The sequence below is a fragment of the Myripristis murdjan genome, chromosome 6 (genome assembly GCF_902150065.1).
Source record: "Myripristis murdjan chromosome 6, fMyrMur1.1, whole genome shotgun sequence".
Lineage (NCBI taxonomy): Eukaryota > Metazoa > Chordata > Actinopteri > Holocentriformes > Holocentridae > Myripristis > Myripristis murdjan.
Window position 1 is genome coordinate 30,698,230 of NC_043985.1, and position 19,754 is coordinate 30,717,983.

At 44.5% G+C, this 19,754-nt stretch overlaps 1 protein-coding gene across 4 annotated transcripts in view; it reads left to right on the forward strand.

Moving 5' to 3' along the window:
- Positions 1-19,754, forward strand: part of znf423 (zinc finger protein 423) — a 224,593-nt gene that overhangs the window by 115,425 nt on the left and 89,414 nt on the right. For all 4 annotated transcript variants that reach the window (XM_030054191.1, XM_030054194.1, XM_030054192.1 and 1 more), the window contains one exon: positions 240-324. In XM_030054191.1, coding sequence (XP_029910051.1) covers positions 240-324 — 85 coding nt within the window. The remainder of the gene's footprint in view (positions 1-239; positions 325-19,754) is intronic.

Genomic DNA, 19,754 nt, shown 5'->3' on the forward strand with positions numbered 1-19,754 from the left:
TAGAACACACATTATTATTAATAGTGATATATGTGTGTGTGTTTCGTGTCGGAGGCTCGTGTGTGTGTGTGTGTTTGCGTCTCGGCTCTCCACCAAAGCCCTCACTGCTGCGATGACAGCTAATTTAACGTTTGCTGTATGATTATGGGTTTTTTTTGGGTGTCAAAAACCCAAATAATTCATGTTTTTTATTAATTTTTATTTTAATTTTAATTTTTATTTTTATGTGTGTGTTCCAGAAAAAGACCTACCAGTGTATTAAATGCCAAATGACGTTCGAGACGGAGAGAGAGATCCAGATTCACGTCGCCAATCACATGATCGGTGAGTGACACCCTGTTTTTGCTCGTGCACCGCGCGTGTGTGTGTGTGTGTGTGTGTGTGTGTGTGTGTGTGTGTGTGTGTGTGTGTGTTGTCTATTCTCATGACTGAACACTGTCTTGTCTTTTAGTTTTGCCTCTGTTTGAACACACACACACGTGATCCTCCTTCCTTCCCACTCTCTTTAAACAGTCAAATGTAACAGCTGGCCAGAGTCACACACACACACACACACACACACACACACACACACACACTTGAATACACAAAGGTGTCAGACAGGCAGGGGAAATGAAGAGCTCTGTCTGACTTGCATTGTCTGTATCTGTGTATCTGTGTATTTGTGTTTGTGTGTGTGTGTGTGTGTGTGTGTCCAGTCCATTTTCACCAACACACACACACACACACACACACACACACTGGCCAGCTGCCCTTTTGCAATGAGCAAAATGAACAGCGGACAGCCGATGCCACTGTAATAATGTTGAGCCTCACGCTTTTTGGTCCCAACATGGGCAATTAGGGGCAGAAAGGGGCACATAATATAGTGTGTGTGTGTGTGTGAGTGTGTGTGTGTGTGTGAGAGAGCACCTATTCTTAGTGGAGTGTGTGTGTGTGTGTGTGTGTGTGTTTAACTAAAAACTTCCTGTGTAGTTTTGAGTCTGTGTTCTTTTTTTTACGAGCTTCCCCCGTGACTGTTTTTTATTCTGCTTGCTACTAATTTGCTGCCTTAGCAACCCTGTCGTCATGGAGATTAACGAGGCAGACCTGCGAGTCGTTCTGGGGGAACAAGCGCGCCCCACCACCTCGCGCAGCCCCCCCACCCCCACCCCCCACCCTCCACCTCCCGCCCCCCGGCCCCCCTCGCCAGACCTGACAGGCGATCCCAGAGTCACTGATGTACTCTGGGCTGTGTGTGTGTGTGTGTGTGTGTGTGTGTGTGAGTGTGTGTGTGAGTGTGTGTGTGAGTGCTGACATCATTCTGAGTCGTCTAGTAATGCCTAGAGACGTGAGAGAAGAGAGTTGAAACACAAGTACAGCTGGAGTAACTTTTACTCGGCTCCCCCGTGGTGCCACACACACACACACACATGAACACACACTCTCTCACATGCACAAACACAGGGACAATCTCTGTCACACACACACACACACAAGCAGGAACACACACACACAGTTTACTTTCTGCATTCTTTTTTACCGACTGTTCCTCTCTCTGTCCTGAAGCAACTCTCTCTCTCTCTCTCTCTCTCTCTCTCTCTCTCTCTCTGACCTCCCTCCTCCCTCTGATCTCCCTCCATCTCTCCTCATCCTGCCATTCCGTCTGTCACTCCTCCCTCCCTCCCTCGTCCTCGTCCTCCCACAGATAACTACCTTTTCCCATTTATATATTTTTCTCTCTCTCGCTTTCTCCCTCGGTGCATCGATTCCCTCTCTCTCTCTCTCTCTCTCTCTCTCTCTCTCTCTCCTCCCTCTCTCTTCCGCTATCTCCCCCCCTCCCCGCTCGGCGGTGGCAGTTTTGGGTTAATTAACGTGCTAATTGTGTGAAAAGCTCGCGCAGATTAATTATGAAATTGAGGCAGATTATTTTTAAGCGCTTGCCCAGTTCCTATTATTAAGTTTCCGACAAACCCCCCCCCCCCCCGCCCGCCCCCCCGCCGCCCCCGCCCCCCCCACGCCCGCCTTCCTCAACCCCTCGCCGCCGCCGCCGCTCCAAAGACTTGAGCACATATTGGAGCGAGAGAGAGAGTTAATCTTTTTTTAGATGTAAGCATCGGCGGTGAGAAAATTGAGAGATCAGGAAGGATGATATTGTTAATTTCCTTCTTTCTCTCTCTCTCTCTCTCTCTCTCTCACACACACACACACACACACACACACACACACACACACACACATCAACTCTCTGGGTTGCAACGGCACGACATACGACTTGTGTTGCAAATTAAAGGCATAATCCACCCCAAACTGCTGTCGTTATCTTTGTAATTAAACTTGAAGGAACAAGAAGCCTTTATGTAGAATGAATAAATAATAAATAATAAATAATATAATAAATAAATAATATATATATAATAATGTAATATGTTGTGGGTGATGGACGGCGGTGACACCTCTGCAGCTCTGCCTCCTGACAGGAAATTGGAGAAGGTTTTTAATAAGGCCGCTCGGCGTCGTCGTGGCGTCGGCAAATTGAAAGTTTGGCTTAAAGGTCACCGTGTCGCCGTGACGACTCGGCTTCTGCTTCCTCTCGGGGCGACTGATGTGCGAAGCTAACTTTTTGAAAAGATTAAAAATAAGGGAGGGGAGGGAGGGGAGGGAGGGGGGGTCGAGCACGTCCCGGGTTTGATTCGGAGCCGAGCCCTTTGCTGCTGCATGTCACTCTCTCTCTCTCTCTCTCTCTCTCTCTCTCTCTCTCTCTCTCTCTGCTGTCACTGTTGAATAAAGTGGAAATGTCAAAAAAAAAGAAAGAAAAAAAGATCCAAAAAAAAAAAAAAAAAAGATGTGAGTTGTCGTGTTCACAGACAGGATCCGACGTGTCGTTTGAATTATTTAATGAAACACACGAGTCACTTCAGTCCATGTTGGAGCCTCTAAATCAAGAATATTATTATTATTATTATTATTATTAATATTATTATTATTATCGTTATTATTATTTTTATTGTTATTATTGTTATTATTATTATTATTGTTGTTATTATTATTATTATTATTATTGTTGTTGTTGTTATTGTTACGATTATTATTATTATTATTATTATTATTATTATTATTATTTTTATTGTTATTATTATTGTTATTGTTATTGTTACGATTATTATTATTTTTTTATTATATTACATTATTATTTTTATTATATTACATTATTATTATTATTATTATTATTATTATTATTATTTTCCGATGAGCTCTTCCTTCCAGTGCTTCAACAACTCGGCAGTAACAATAAATATAAAACGGCATGGCTATAAAAATACATCAGCGCTTTGTGTGTGTGTGTGTGTGTGTGTGTGTGTGTGTGTGTCTCATTAACAGCCTCCCTCTACCTGCTTTGATATCAAGCGGCTGCACTTATCCCTCCGCTTTGATTCTGTCCTCCTCTTCCTAACTCACTCCCCCTCCCTCTTTCTCCGCTCTTCATCTCCTACCTCTCCTCCTCTTTTATCTCCCTCCTTTCATCCCGAGCTCTGTTCTTCCCTCTCCTCCGTCCTCTCTTCCCTCTTTTCGTTAGTACTCTCCGCTCTTCGGCTCTTCTGCCTCTCCGGTTTTTTGTTCGTCTTCGAGTCGGAAATGCAGAAATACACACCTGAAATAGGCCCGTTTGTGGAGGTGCTACTTACACACACACACACACACACACACACACACACGTACATGAAGACACACATGTTTCATCACGTGCCTGCGGTGCGGATGTGTCGGCATCACACACACGCACACACACACACACACAGGTCTCAGCAGGCTTGACTGCGATGGTGTGAAGGTGTGATCTTTCCATCGTTTATTCCCTTCCTCCTCCTCCTCACTCCTCCCTTTCTCCTCTAGTCCCTCCCTTATCATCATCATTATCAGGGAAGTGACACCGCATATCAACACACACACTCACACACACACACACACATTAGCTGTCACATCCCGCAGCCAGACCGCTGGTAAGTGTATTTGTGTCACTTCCGATATTCTCACATGATTCCCCCAAATCCCTTCAGGCACTCTGTTGGTCTGTCTGTCATTATCTCTCTCTCTCTCTCTCTCTCTCTCTCTCTCTCTCTCTCTGACACATGTAGTGCAGTGTCTAATTGAAAGAGTATTTTTTTTTTTTGTGTGTAAATTAAATTAACCTACCTGTTTTTGTGGAGAAACTAAAGAAAATCCCAAATCCAGCTTCCCTAAAACACCGTTTCCTTAATGCCAAGCAACATAATAATAATAATAATAATAATAATAATAATAATAATAATAACAATAATAATAATGATAATGATAATAATAATAATAATGATAATAATTCTGTAATTGGCACGGCGTCCAGTCCCCCCCCTCGTCACTGACCAATAACAGGAGGCCCCCCGGCGCTCGCTCACATGACCCCATACCCCTCCTCCGGACCGGCTGGGAGAGCGGACAGGAGGGAGCCTCCCGCCGGCTCACGAAGTCCCGTAATGTGATTGTCGCAAAGCACCGTGGGTAATACACGGCGCACCCCGCGGTCCCGCTAATTACCCTGTCAGAGAGAGAGAACGGGACGGAGAGACGACGGCGTCCAGACAGACAGACAGACGGGAGGAGGAGGAGAGGAACAAAGTGACAGCTCGACAGGATCAGTATCGGACACACTCCACATATAAAACACAGATTTATCACTTTAACTGATGCATTTATTTTGCATCGTAACCCCAAAACAGAGTGAGAGTGATCGTGCGCTCTGTTGCCTTCACAGTCACGCGCTCTGTCCACGTTAACGGGAAGCAAACAGCGTCAATGTCCACGTCGTCCGAGGAAGATCTTGAACCGGATATAATGTTTAACTGAATATTCTCCTATTTCACTGAATGTGCCTCCATTTAACTGGATATACCTTCATTTTAACTGAATATACTCCCATTTAACTGAATATACTCCAATTAGACTGAATGTACCTCCATTTAACTGAATATACTCCCATTTAACTGAATATACTCCAATTAAACTGAATGTACCTCCATTAAACTTAATATACTTTCACTTAACTGGATTTATTTCCATTTAACTGGATATATTTCTGTTTCCCTCGGTGTGTGTCTGCCTCTGCTTGCTGGCTCGTCGGTCACTCGAGGGAAAACACACCTGAGGAGGTGGACGGGGTCGTCACACACACACTTTGGCCACCTCATGATTTGATTCGATTACGATTATGAGGGCAACGGTGCGATTATAAAGATGATGATTGTCACTGAATCATTTTTCGCATCATTTTTCAGACCTTTTTTTTTTTTTTTTTTACTGTGCGACAACTAAAACGAGGCGTATTTGTAGTGAACTGTGATTAAAAAGAATGCTAAATAGGTTCATTTACTGTTATTTACTGTATTTCAGTGTTGTGTGACGTCACTTCCACACAGTTTGGCTCTTATCCAGCTCTTTTTGTCCCTTCGTCTTCAGAAAATCCAAAGTGTTTCCAAACACTCGCTTTCAATGCAGAGGCTGTCGGTTTGATGTTTCTTTCAGTTCTTTGAGCATCTTCACGTGAGTGTTTTCTGTCGTGTGTGTCTGCTCTCTCACACTTACGTTCCGCGTTTTTTAATCATTTTATGAGCATCGATTATTGGCATCAATGCATCGATGCCGGCTCGCTCCACGTCCGCATCGCCATGCATCTAAAAACCGATTTTTTCCTCCCACCTCTATCGGTGTGTCACAGATCCTCAAAGTTTTTTCATTTTTTCACCGCCGGTGGCTCTGAGCTCCGGCGTCCTCCAGCCTCACCGTGACGCCGCGGTCACGCCCCGCCCGTGTGCCGCCGCGAGTTAATTAAAACGCCGTGTGGTCGGCGCCCTGCTCCGGAGAGACAGACAGACAGACGTGAGGCGAGGCGGTCGGACGAGGCGACGGGAGCGACGTTAAACAATTGATTTTTTTTTTTTTTTTTCCTCAGGGTTTTGTTTCTCATTTTGGCAGATTTTTCATTTCACCTCTGAAAAAGCGTTTGTTGCTGCTGCCGGTTCACTTCCTGTTAAGCATCGGAAAAAAAAAAAAACTACCTGGAAATATCTAATCAATGACATTGGCATCTGCTCACACAAACCGGCAAACTGTTCACACTTCATCTTCTTAATGCGCTGTTGTTCTTACCACACACACACACACACACACACACACACACACACACATCTATAGCCTCAGTCCATCTCTCCCACACACTGAGAGAAAGAGAGAGAAACTGAGTATTTGCCTGAGGTTCTAGTTTGCCATTTGAGATTTGTGTGTGTGTGTGTGTGTGTGTGTGTGTGTTTGTGTGAGAGAGACAGTTCTTCCACACATCATGCATGCATGTGTGTGTGTGTATGCTGTAAAAGCAAAGTATCTGGAAAAACACACACTCTTCCTGTGAGTGTGAAAGTGTCAGTATAAACGTGTGTGTGTGCGTTAATACTCACTGACACGCATATGTGTGTATTTAGTGTGTTTTTTTTCTTCATTTTGAGGGAATCTGTGTGTGTGTGTGTGTGTGTGTGTGTGTGTGGGTGGGTGGGTGTGTTTGTTTCTGTGAGGGAGAAGAAATTCTCTCTTTGTCTATGCAGTTTTTTGTCTCTTGTTGTGTGTGTGAGCGTGTGAGCTTGGTGGGGGCATAGCCGACCTGTACGTGTGTGTGTGTGTGTGTGTGTGTGTGTGTGTGTGTGTGAGTGCAGTGTACGTTCAGAGTTATTGTAGCCCCTGACGCCGCTGAACAGGGAGGAAGTGGAGGCGAGAAAGAAGGAGAGAGCGAGGGAGTGAAGGGGTGCAGGTGAGGAGAAAAGGTAGAAAGTGTTTATTTGTTTTTTTGGCTGGACAAGGTGTGTGTGTGTGTGTGTGTGTGTGTGTGTGTGTGTGTGTGTGTGTGTGTGTGTGTGTGAAGGGTTGAGAAAGAGGGATGACAGTCAGCGTTTGGGGTTTCATTCTGACAGGAAGCCAGCGCCGCGCTCACGTTTTTGCATCTGCAACGGCGTTTTTTTTTTTTTTTTTTTTTTTTTTTTCCACGATGAGCCGCACGTCACATTTACATTTCAGGCGTTTAGGCGAAGCTGCGATTCAGCCTGCAGCTCCATCACCACCAAAACTGAGAAGTAGGGGGAGGGAGGGGTGATGTGTGATGATTTTACACCGAAACTGAAATCTGGTCCTGCAGCCTTCGGTCCAGTGAAGCGCACACGCGTGGTAAACCGCGACTTCTGTTTTTTTTTTTTTTTTTCCCCTCACCACAGCTTTTGCATGTCATGGCTTTTTAGCACGATGTGGAATTACAGTAAACGCATTTGTAATGTAAATGATTCATCGCAGGTTTTGATTAATCGCAGCGCGGAGCCGTAACTTCAGTGCTGATCGACTCGCCCATTTGGAACGGATCAATTCCCAGCAGAAAAGCTCTTATCTGCTCTGTGCTACTCTATAAACTTTGTCTTGACACAGAAAAAACACACTGGCGTTAACCCCCTGAACGCCAAACCCATCGGCGGGATAGAAAGACATGTATTTTTTTAAAAAAATCGCCAAAATTCAATCGTTTATCATAGCTGGAAGCTTTAAAAACCTATTTTTTCGTCGGCATTTGAATTTTCCGACGTTCCCTGAATGCAACATGTCCGACTTCCGTTTAGCGGTGGAAAAAAGGACGAAACTAAGCCTAAAAAAGTGATTTTTCATTCGAATCATTTTATTATACATGCTTCATTCAAAAATTCGCCAAAAAATTGTCGTTTACTCAATCCAGATCATTCAAAAAACAGAAAATTTTGCGGTGTTCAGCGGATCTGAGACATCTTGATTGATTCAGGTGAGACCAACAGTCGCGTGACAAAAATTCACTGAATTTCAGTGTGTAGGCAACAGTAGTAACATGGAAGGGCGCAAGGCAGTAAAAACGCCTAAGTTTATACAGGTTGGAAAAATGTTAATATTTCAGGAAATAAATCATGTGAAGCCCTACTTTTTTCTTCCTGGATCAGTGACACTTGTGGGCACCTGAAAAAATGTTCTGTACATTTATTCCAGTGTTTCTCGATTTTTGTAAAATAAATTATCAAAAAAATCAGTTTGCCTTTTTTTATTTTATTTTTTATTATTTATGGCACTATAACTCTTTCATTCTGTGTGAAAGACATTTTTGAATGGCTTCAGGTGATAGCCACAGCTGTGCTGTTTCCATAGAGGTGCAGCAGAAAAACAAGCCCACAGTGAGCCAAAATGTGAGGGGAGCAGAAAACACCCCAAAACTGCTTGGGGTTCAGAGGGTTAAAGACAAACCTCTTGTTTGGACGCTGTAGATACACGCTGCCTCCTGTTTTGTATATTAAAGTGCCCACTGGGATTTCTCCTCTACGTCTCTCTTGAGTTGTGGTTTTGCGTATGGATTACAGACAGATTATGACGTCTATTTACAGATTTCACTAACCATGACTTGTCTGTAAATAGTGGTTTCTGCTGAAAAATTGATTCCCTTTTACTATACAGTGGTCCCTCGTTTATCACGGGGGTTATGTTCTAAAAATAACCCGCAATAGGCGAAATCTGCAAAGTAGTCAGCTTTTTTTTTTTTTTTTTTACAATTATTCTAGATGTTTTAAGGCTGTAAACCCCCTCACTACACACTTTATACACTTTTCTCAGACAGGCATTCACATTTTCTCACTTTTCTCTCTTGTTTAAACTCTCAAAGTTCAAACCTTCGTAGAAAAATAAGTCCAGTATTATAGAATGAACGCATTCTGTACTGTACAGGAGACACGGCACGGAGGAGATTGATTGATTGACAATGGTCTACAGTCCCTTAGCCAATCAGGACGCAGAACACAATGCACTGTGTAAAAAAAAAAAAAAAAAAAAAAAAAAAAAAAAAGCATGCAGAATTGCACTAAAAAAAAGGCTGTGAAAGGTGAACCGCGTTATAGCGAGGGGACAACTGTATTTGGAATCTACGTGGTCACTTTCTCGCCTGAAAAAAAAAGTAAATTAAAACTTAATAAAGTGACATAAAACGAAAAAGTCACCTCAGCTTTTTTAGGTAGCTCCTTCCGGTCAGTGGTGCCGTCAGGGTGAGAAGTGTCCATCGCTCCACACTCAACGTTTTGACCGTTTTGAGTGGACATCCTGGTATTTGCAGTGCACTGCATTTTGTTAGTATTTTCAGTGTGAACGCACTTATGCACTCAAAATACTCAGTGTAAGTGCACACCGTATGAACATTTTCCCCCATTCTACTCAATTTAACTCGGAGTTTTGGGCACAACTTTGGCCTTTACTCTCTCAAAAAAAAAAAAAAAAAAAAAAAAAAAAAAAAAGTTCCACTCCATCTACATCTTAAGACTTTTAGTATATAATTCAGGAGGGTATTAGGACCAATAAAAACTATGAGACATTTCTTTTGCAGATTTTTTTGTTTTGTTTTTTGGGCTAGATTGACCGGCCTATGCAGATTTGTCTCTACCTCTGAGATTTTTTTTTTTTTTTTTTTTTATCCAATTTTTTTTTGGAACTGAGTGGTGTGTAATAAAGCTGAGCCAGGGCTTTACACTGACATAAATCTTTATCACAGAACATCTCAGTTACGTTACATAAAGACATTTTCTGAGGAAAAAACAGGCATTACATCACCGCGCGGGTTTAACCTACAGCAAACCCAAACATCCGTGCCAGGGCGGCTGTGGTGTGAATTCTTGGGGTTGATGCTGATTTTTGATTGCCTACAACCGGAGCTGGCAGACGCACACACACACACCCCACACACCCCACACACACACACACACATAAACACAGATGCACACTCACACAGACACATGTCTTTACCCCACACCATCACACCTACAGGGGGGAACGTCTTCATGGTTTGCAGCTGCACAGCAGAAAACAATAAAGGCTGCCAAAAACCGCTGTGGTGCGGTCCTGGGAGGCACACACACACACATGCACACACACACACACACACACACACACACATAAATACACATATACATACAAAGAGGAGAGGGAAAGAGGGGAGAAAGAGACAGAAGAGCAGAGAGTGTGAACAGAGTCACCGTCAGCAGGAAAGCAGCAGGACTGAATACACAGGTGTTGTGCTGCAGTCTGTGGATATTTAATGTATTTGAAAATGTGTAAAAGTAACTGAAATTGGATTTTTAATTTTAATTTTATTTTTTTTTTTGTATCTACTCTGTGTTGTGTTTGTCGTTCTGTGTGAGAAAATGAGGGTGGATGGTGTGTTTCGGTGCGTAGAGGCAGCACATGCGCTGTTTGGACCAAACTGAGGAGGGAGAGAACTGAGGAGCAAGCTCATTTTGACATGCACAACACACACACACACACACATGTACACACACACACACACACACACACACACACACAGAGCCATAAACCCAGTCCGTGACAGCATGTTCTGAGGGTGTTGCATGCAGCCACTAATGCTTTACTAATCACCTCGGTCTAGATTTCACAGCAGGAGACCTCTACTCTCAAACACACACACACACACACACACACACACACACACACACACACACACACACACACACACACAGTGACGCACACACACACATATACACACAGCATGTTATCTCCCCTCTTCATCGGTCCTAATCAAGGACCAGGCTCCAATTAGCATACTGAGTTTAACCTCACTTTCATCTGCCACTGCCACCACACACACACACACACACACACACACACACACACACACACACATCTCTCTCTCTCTCTCTCTTTCTCTTGCTCCACTTCTCTTCCTCCTTCCCTCCCTCCCTACATCCTTCCTTCCTTCTTCAACTCCTCCTCTCCTTCCTGTCCATCCTTGTTGCTTTGAACGGCAGCAACAGCAGCAGCATCTTCCACACACACACTAACTCACCACACACACACACACACACACACACACACGTCTCTCTCACACTCTTACTAACCCTGCCTTCTCTCCTCCCCTCCCCTCCACCCCCACCTGCCTATTGGATGGCCCCGTAGAAGAGCCGGCCCGTCGGCAAGGTTTGTCCCCCTTCTGTCTCCGTAGCTCGCAGAATGAGCGGGCGGCGCCGTGCCGTCCCGTCCCCCCTCCCCTTTTCCCCCCTCCCCCGTCCCCCCGCCCCTGCCTGCCCATCAGCATTTCATCGATACACACTCTCCTGTTGCCGAGCACACAGACGCAGAGATGGCAGCGCAGGTTGTTGTAGCTCCGACGGGGAAAAAAATGGCGAAAAAAAAACCCAAACAGCCACACTGCATGATCCACCTCCAAAAAAAAAAACAACAAAAAAAAAACTGGAATATCAACTTAATCACCAACACTGGGGTTTTATTTTGGGGTATTTTCTCAGCAGGTCGACAGATATGAATATAAATATAAATATAAATCAGTCCATAATAAAAGTGTGTGTGTGTGTGTGTGTATTTTTGGAGTGAGACAGGACATTTTTAGCCCAACCTTCTCACTTTCCCCCTCGCCTCACCTCGACTCCTCATTCACCCCTGCTGCTAGCTGCATGCTTCATCCTCCTTCCCCCTTCTCACACACACACACACACACACACACATGCACACGCACATACGCACACACACACACACGGATGCCTTGGAGGTATAGAGTGGCCACTCACCTGGATCTAAGTGCTCCCTGTGGAGAGCGCTGGCTAATGATGTGTCCTCAGCGTGAGCTTTACTTACCTCTTTACATCAGTGAACTCCCGCTCACATTCCTCAACACTGGGATTGTCAGTGATTCATGGCGGCGGTTTATTTATTTGTTTATTTATTCATTTATTTATTTTTTTTTTTCTTAAAACCATGAACATGATCTCTATTGCGTCTGTACTGGCTTCAAACGCCACCGCAGAAGCAGCCGCCTCGCTTTAGATATCACACATCACACCACCAATTTTTCTATTTCTATTTTTTATTACAGCGGTCCCTCGTTAATCGCGGGAGTTACGTTCTAAAAATAATAGGTGAAATCCGCGAAGTAGCCCGCTTTTTTTTTTTTTTTTACAATTATTCTAGATGTTTTAAGGCTGTAAAACTCCCTCACGACACACTTTATACACTTTTCTCAGACAGGCGTTCACATTTTCTCACTTTTCTCTCTTGTTTAAACTCTCAAAGTTCAAACCTTCGTAGAAAAATAAGTCCAGTAAAAAAAAAAAAAAATTGCACTAAAAAAATCCGCGAAACTGCAAAAGGTGAACCGCGTTATAGCGAGGGACAGCTGTATTATTATTATTATTATTATTAAATTTTTTTTTTTTTATTTACAACTGTGAATAAGTACTGTGTAATTAACCGGTAGCCATTTAACCTCATATTTTGGATTTGATAGTGATTTTTTTTCGCTGTGGAGCTAAAAAAAAAAAAAAAAGCATGCCAACTTGCACTAAAAAAAAAAATCCGCGAAACTTTGAGGCCGTGAAAGGTGAACCACGTTATAGCGAGGGACAACTGTATTATTATTATTATTTTTTTATATATATATATTTACAGCGGTGAATAAGTACTGTGTAATTAACCGGTAGCTGTTTAACCTCATATTTTGGATTTGATAGTGATTTTTTTTCGCTGTGGAGCGAAAAAAAAAAAAAAAATTAAATAAAAATAAAAATTAAAAAAAAAAAAAAAAAAAAAAAAAAAAGCATGCCAAATTGCACTAAAAAAAAATCTGCGAAACTTCGAGGCCGTGAAAAGTGAACCGTGTTATAGCGAGGGACAACTGTATTATTATTATTTTTTTTTTTATATATTTACAGCTGTGAATAAGTACTGTGGAGTTAACCGGTAGCTGTTTAACCTCATATTTTGGATTTGATAGTGATTTTTTTCGCTGTGGAGCTAAAAAAAAAAAAAAAAAAAAAGAAAGCCCCGGGTTAGAAAGGAAGGCATTAAATGACGTGGGCCGGCTCTCTTTGTGCGCCTGCAGGCCGCTCTCCTCCGCTCTCCTCCGCCAGGCCAGAGCAGCCGACCTGCGCTCACACTGTCTGTCAGCCTGCAGTCACATCTTTGATGCGCTTGACTAGTAATGTCTGCCTGCTGTCTAAGGAGCCGTCCCCAGGGCTGCCACTGAACCGGTGTGTGTGAGCATCAGAGTGCACATCCACTCCTCCCTCCCTCGCTCTCTCGCTCTCTCTCTCTCTCTGTGTGTGTGTGTGTGTGTGTGTGTGTGTGTGGTGGTAAACAGGGTCTGGTGTGGTTACTTTGTGTCACTGAAGACTTAATGAGGCGAATAAGAAGCTTTTAGAGTCAATGGAGGTGGATAATGTGGATGACGGTTGACTTGTGTTTCTCTGTGTGTGTGTGTGTGTGTGTGTGTGTGTGTGTGTTTCTTAGCCACTGGCTAGTGTTAGCACTGTCGCTGTTCCCTTCTGCCCTGCTGCACCTGAACCAACAAGCTGAGCGTAATCTTGGCCTTGTGTGTGTGTGTGTGTGTGTGTGTGTCGGTCGCCGCGCTGATTAAACTAATTATAAAACACATAGCTCTGATCAGCTGAGTCACCACTCAAAAATCCCCGTTGAAGACGTAAAGAACGAGGGAGGGAAAGAGAGGAAGTGAGGATGAGATTGAGGGAGAAGTGAGGATGTGAGGAAAGGAAGGAGGACGGAAAAAAGAGGAGGAGGAGGAAACCGTCCGGTGTTGTTGGTGAACATTTTGGTTCGGTGAGGCGCTGTAGAAAGACTTTAGAGAAGAGAGGAGGACAGGACAGGCAGAGGGATGGAGGGATGGAGGGAAGGATGAGTTAAAGCGCCGGAGCGGAGGATGTTGGTCGACACTGTGATGGTATGAGCACAGGAACAGATGATGGCACCCCCCTCTCTCTCTCTCCCTCCTCTCCCCTATCTTTCCCTCTCTCCCTCCCTCCGCTCCCCCCTTCTTCCATCCCTCCCTCCCTCCATCCGTCCTCCCCTGCATCCCTTCCTCCCTCCCTCCCTCGCCACCTGGAGCCAGCGAGCCGTGACGCCGGAGGGAGGGAGGGAGCGATGATGAAGGGACAAGGGAGCGGAGAGAGAGAGAGAGGGAGAGAGGGAGAGAGGGAGGACCGCAGAGGGCTAGATGAAGGAGAGAGAGGGAGGGATGGAGGGATGAAAGTGGATGGTGGGAGATGAAGGTAAACGAGAAAAGGGGAGGATAAAGGCGTTTGAGTGTGAACTTCCTTTGATTCTGTCTTCACTTTAAGGGCAGGAACGTTTTTGCTTTTTCCTCGTCAGTAAATTTTGTCATTGTAAACAATCTAGTTCATAAAAAAGTGACTAAAAAATATAAAAAATATATTTTATGTCTTATGTTTTATGTATTTTATGTATATTTTAGTGGCTTTCACTGTTTGAGCAAAGTTACACCAAATACTCAGACAGGACGGATTAATTAGGGATTTTTTTTTAATGTTTTTGATTTTTTTTAGCATTTAATTTCACTAGTATTTAATGTACCTGAAATTATTACAGAACAAAAAAATCTGCGCAATTATTTTATTATTTTATTATTTTATTATTTTATTATTTTATTATTTTATTATTTTATTATTCTTTCACTTTGAATCTGTTTGTCAGGGTTAAAAAAAATGACCATATTTTCTTTTTCATGTCGTTTGGCTGACGTCCCGAACAAAAGGCATAAAAGAAACTGGAAAAAAAAATCTGTGTTTTAACTGACTCTGGAGCAGTTTGAGGTTCAGAGTCAGGTCCGGGGGATTCGTACCGGCAACCTCTGCGTCTCAAAGCTGCCTCTGTGGGCCGCCGCCGCCCCGGGAAAACATCGGATCATAACTTAAATTACGAAATAGTGCGTGTTTAAATCAGTGCGGCAGAACTGCTACAAGCACAGGTCACTGCATTGTTGATTCACACACACACACACACGCACACACACACACACACTCACACACACACACACACACACACACACAGAGCGATGATGCAGTAATCGGTGCAGAAAGGGCTCGTGGTTGCAGTCGGTGCAGAGTTCACTCTCTCTCTCTCTCTCTCTCTTTGCTTTGTTCACTTCTTTACTTCATTCCTCCCTCCAGGTGACTCCCTCACCTGTTCTCCACGTCTGTCTCTCCTCCTTCTCCTCCTCCTCCTCCTTCTTCCCTCCTTCTTCTTCTCCCCAGCTCCTCCTCACCTGTCTGCCCTCACGTCGCCTCCTCCATCCGCTCCTGCATGGAAACACGTACAAGTCTTCATGTGTGTTTGTTTGTCAGGTTTTCTGTGTGTGTGTGTGTGTGTGTGTGCGTGTGTGTGTGTGTGTGAAGGCTGCGAGCGTGCCGGTCCCCTGGAGAGCTCATTTTGTCGTCTTCTCGCTTGATTTGCCTCCTTCTTCCTCTGCTGTTTATTACCAGTCATTACAAGCTGTTTGGAAACCTAATAGGACACACCGACAAATAGACGGGGAGAGACCCGAGCACGATGTGTGTGTGTGTGTGTGTGTGTGTGTGTGTGTGTGTGTGCATGCATGTGTGGGAAAGTGTGTGTGTGTGTGCACAACACGTACAAAGAGCCACCTTTGCTCGTGTCTGAAAGTTTCCTCCCTCTGTCAGGCCTGTGTGTGCAGGCAGGGCTGTGTGTGTGTGTGTGTGTGTGTGTGTGTGTGTGTGTTCATTAGGTGGTACACGTGTGTGTGCGTGGGGTGGCACAAAGACAGAGGGGTACATACCTGCCCCTCCCCCCTGCTGCTTCCTTCCTCCCCTCCCCCTCCTCCTCCTCCCAGCCCGTCCAGGTGTGGCTGCACCAGCTGCTAAAGAGGACGGGACGATTACACACACACACACACACACTCACTCACACACACACACACACACACACACACCCCTCCCCTCTCTCTCTATCTCTGCTGGCTAATTGTCATAAGACAAACAAGGCGCTTTGCCTTTGTGCGCTCCATAAACAGGGGCCAAGCAACAATTAGCTCCCTGCTTAATTCACTAACTATTCTGAATTCATTTTCTCCTGTGACAGGCGCATCTGTCGCAGCTGGTGGCGAGCGAGCGGGCGGGCGGGCGGGCGAGAGAGAGAGGGTGTGTGTGTGTGAGAGAGAGAGAGAGAGAGAGAGAGAGAGAGAGGAGAAGCGTGAGTTTGGCGCCGTCAGCTGAGTTGCGGTGCTCTTAAAAAGCGTATGTCACAGCTGATCACCGCGTGTGTGTGTATGATGATGAAGTGCCACAGGTGAGAGGCTCACCTGTGTGTGTGTGTGTGTGGAAATGTGTGGAAATGTGTGTGTGTGTGTGTGTGAAAGAGAGAGAGAGATATGAAGAGAGCACCGGAGTGTGTTTGTGAGGAAAGAAGCTCGTGTTTGGTGTGTTTTTGCTTGTGTTTGTAGGTGTGTGTGTGTGTGTGTGTGTGTGCGCGTGCGTGTGTGTGTGTGTGTGCGTGCGCAGCTGCAAACCCCTTCCAAACATCACTCATGATACCACGCAGCAGGATGAGCTGACCTGTATTTTAGCGGGTGGAGAGAGGAAGAAAGTGAAAGTGAGAAGAAAAAAAAAATAAGAGGACAGCCTGGCCACAGGGAGCAGGGCGATCGACACAGAGAGAGACAGAGAGAGAGAGGGAGCATCACTGGACAGTTTGGGATGATGGAGGTGTATTTGGAAGAGAGGTGGAGAGAGGGGGGAAGAAACAAAGTGAAGCCAAGAGTGATCAGCGCTTTTTTTTTTTTTTCTTCCTCATTGAGGCTGGTGAAGGATGATGGAAGGAGGAGAGGAAAAAGATGGAGAGAGAGAGATGGGCGGAGTCCAGAGTGGACGCTGCTGGTCGGAGGCCTGACCTTCTGGACGGAGGGAAAGGAGACGGAGAGAGAGAAAGAGAGAGAGAGAGAGAGAGAGAGAGAGAGAGAGAGAGGAGGAGAGCGAGAGAAAAGCCAGATCAAATAATTGAAGGAAGACAACAGGATGAGAGAGAGCGTGAAACTGGGTCATTGCTGGAAGCAGTAAGATATATCAACAGGGAAAAAAAAAAAAAAAAAAAATAAATAAATAAAATAAATAAATAAATAAACAAGATATAAGAACATAAACAGGCAAATATAGGAATAAAGAAAAAAAACAGTCGAGTAAACGCAGCGGCTCTGAAAAAATACATGCAGGAGAGGAATGAACTATAATATCACCTGCATAAAAATGAATCGTTTCTAAAAAAAAAAAAAAAGAAAGAAAGAAAAAAAAAAGGTGTGTAAACAATAACAATGTAAACAATGTAAACATGAGAAGTATCAGGATATATGGAGACAATATGACAGTAAAAGTGAGGGGATAAGAGAAGGAGATGATTCAATATAAATTAAGAGAGAGAAAGAGAGGGAGAGAGAGAGAGAGAGAGAGGGAGAGGAGGGGTGTGTGGAAAAAAAGAGGAATAAAAGCGAATAAAGCGAGGGAGGCGGAGGAGGGAGAGACAGAGGATGAGAGAGGCTTCCTGGCACATTTTGGCTCATGCTCAGTCCTCACACCGAGCAGCTGGACTTCATTAGTGGCTGGTGTTAATTACTGGGACACACACACACACACACACACAGATGAGTGCACACACACTGGCACATGGACACACACACACTCACAGGTACACACACACACACACACACACATGCACGCGGTCTGTGATTCAGGGTCACCTTGCTAGCCTTGTTTGAACCAGCAGAGAGAGAGAGATGGTGCCAGACAGACAGAAAAACAAAAATGGAGAGCGCGCGCACACACACACACACACACACACACACACACACACACACACACTCACACACACACACACACACACACACACTAGCATCAGTCCACGGTGGGAGTTCTCTGGGTTTTTCATGGCGTTTGGAGCGGCTGCAGCTACATGTGAGAGTGCAGCTGACTCAGTGAATGAACAGGGTCAGGTGTGTGTGTGTGTGTGTGTGTGTGTGTGTGATATGAGGAGTATGGATGATGGAGACGATGTGCTGCACGTCTTCCAGTGTTTAATAAGTTGAGCTCTGAACGCGTCGCTCAGCAGACAGACAGACGGAGGACGGAGAGAAAGAGCAGCTGCCTCTCGTCTGTTCAGGTTTTTCTGAACGACAGGAGTTCAGCTGCAGCGGGACGTCCCGTCCGACACACAGCTGGGAGAGGAACCAGGTGGGAGGAACAAACCGTAGAGCAGGAAATGCTGACGACACGTTCTAGACTTCAGTCTGACCGTGTAGCTGCAACTCTCAGAAACATCTGAAGTTCAGCAGATCAATATGAAGTACAGGAGACAGATATGAAGTACAGCAGATCAATATGAAGTACAGGAGACAGATATGAAGTACAGTAGACAGATATGAAGTACAGTAGACAGATATGAAGTACAGTAGATCCATATGAAGTACAGTAGATCCATATGAAGTACAGGAGACAGATATGAAGTACAGCAGATCAATATGAAGTACAGTAGATCCATATGAAGTACAGGAGACAGATATGAAGTACAGGAGACAGATATGAAGTACAGCAGATGGTTGTGAAGTACAGTAGACAGATATGAAGTATAGTAGACAGATATGAAGTACTGCAGATCCATATGAAGTACAGTAGACAGATATGAAGTACAGTAGATCCATATGAAGTACAGGAGACAGATATGAAGTACAGGAGACAGATATGAAGTACAGTAGATCCGTATGAAGTACAGTAGACAGATATGAAGTACAGGAGACAGATATGAAGTATAGCAGATCCGTATGAAGTACAGTAGATGGTTGTGAAGTACAGTAGACAGATATGAAGTACAGTAGACAGATATGAAGTACAGCAGATGGTTGTGAAGTACAGTAGACAGATATGAAGTATAGTAGACAGATATGAAGTACTGCAGATCCATATGAAGTACAGTAGACAGATATGAAGTACAGTAGATCCATATGAAGTACAGTAGATCCATATGAAGTACAGGAGACAGATATGAGGTACAGTAGATCCGTATGAAGTACAGTAGACAGATATGAAGTACAGGAGACAGATATGAAGTATAGCAGATCCGTATGAAGTACAGTAGATGGTTGTGAAGTACAGTAGACAGATATGAAGTACAGTAGACAGATATGAAGTACAGCAGATGGTTGTGAAGTACAGTAGATGTCTTTGAAGTACAGTAGATGTGTATGAAGTACAGTAGATGGGTATGAAGTACAGTAGATGTGTATAAAGTACAGTAGATGTGTATATAAAGTACAGTAGATGTGAATAAAGTACAGTAGATGTGTATATAAAGTACGGTAGATGTGTGTGTGTGTGTGTGTGTGTGTGTGCCCCCTGAAAGTCGATGAGTCAGGTGCTGAGTCATGGAGCTCCGTGTGAGTCGTCATGTTTCACGGCTCTGATGGAAAGTGTGTCGGTGAAGGTGTGTGTGTCAGTGAAGGTGTGTGTCGGTGACGGTGTGTGTTGGTGAAGGTGTGTGTTGGTGCGGCCCCTCAGTACAGGAGGGGCTGATGCTGAGTCATGATCTGACCCGGTCATGCTGATGCTGAGTCATGATCTGACCCGGTTATGCTGATGCTGAGTCATGATCTGACCCGGTCATGCTGATGCTGAGTCATGATGTGACCCGGTCATGCTGATGCTGAGTCATGATCTGACCCGGTCATGCTGATGCTGAGTCATCATGTGACCCGGTCATGCTGATGCTGAGTCATGATCTGACCCGGTCATGCTGATGCTGAGTCATGATCTGACCCGGTCATGCTGATGCTGAGTCATGATCTGACCCGGTCATGCTCAGCTCTGAGGATC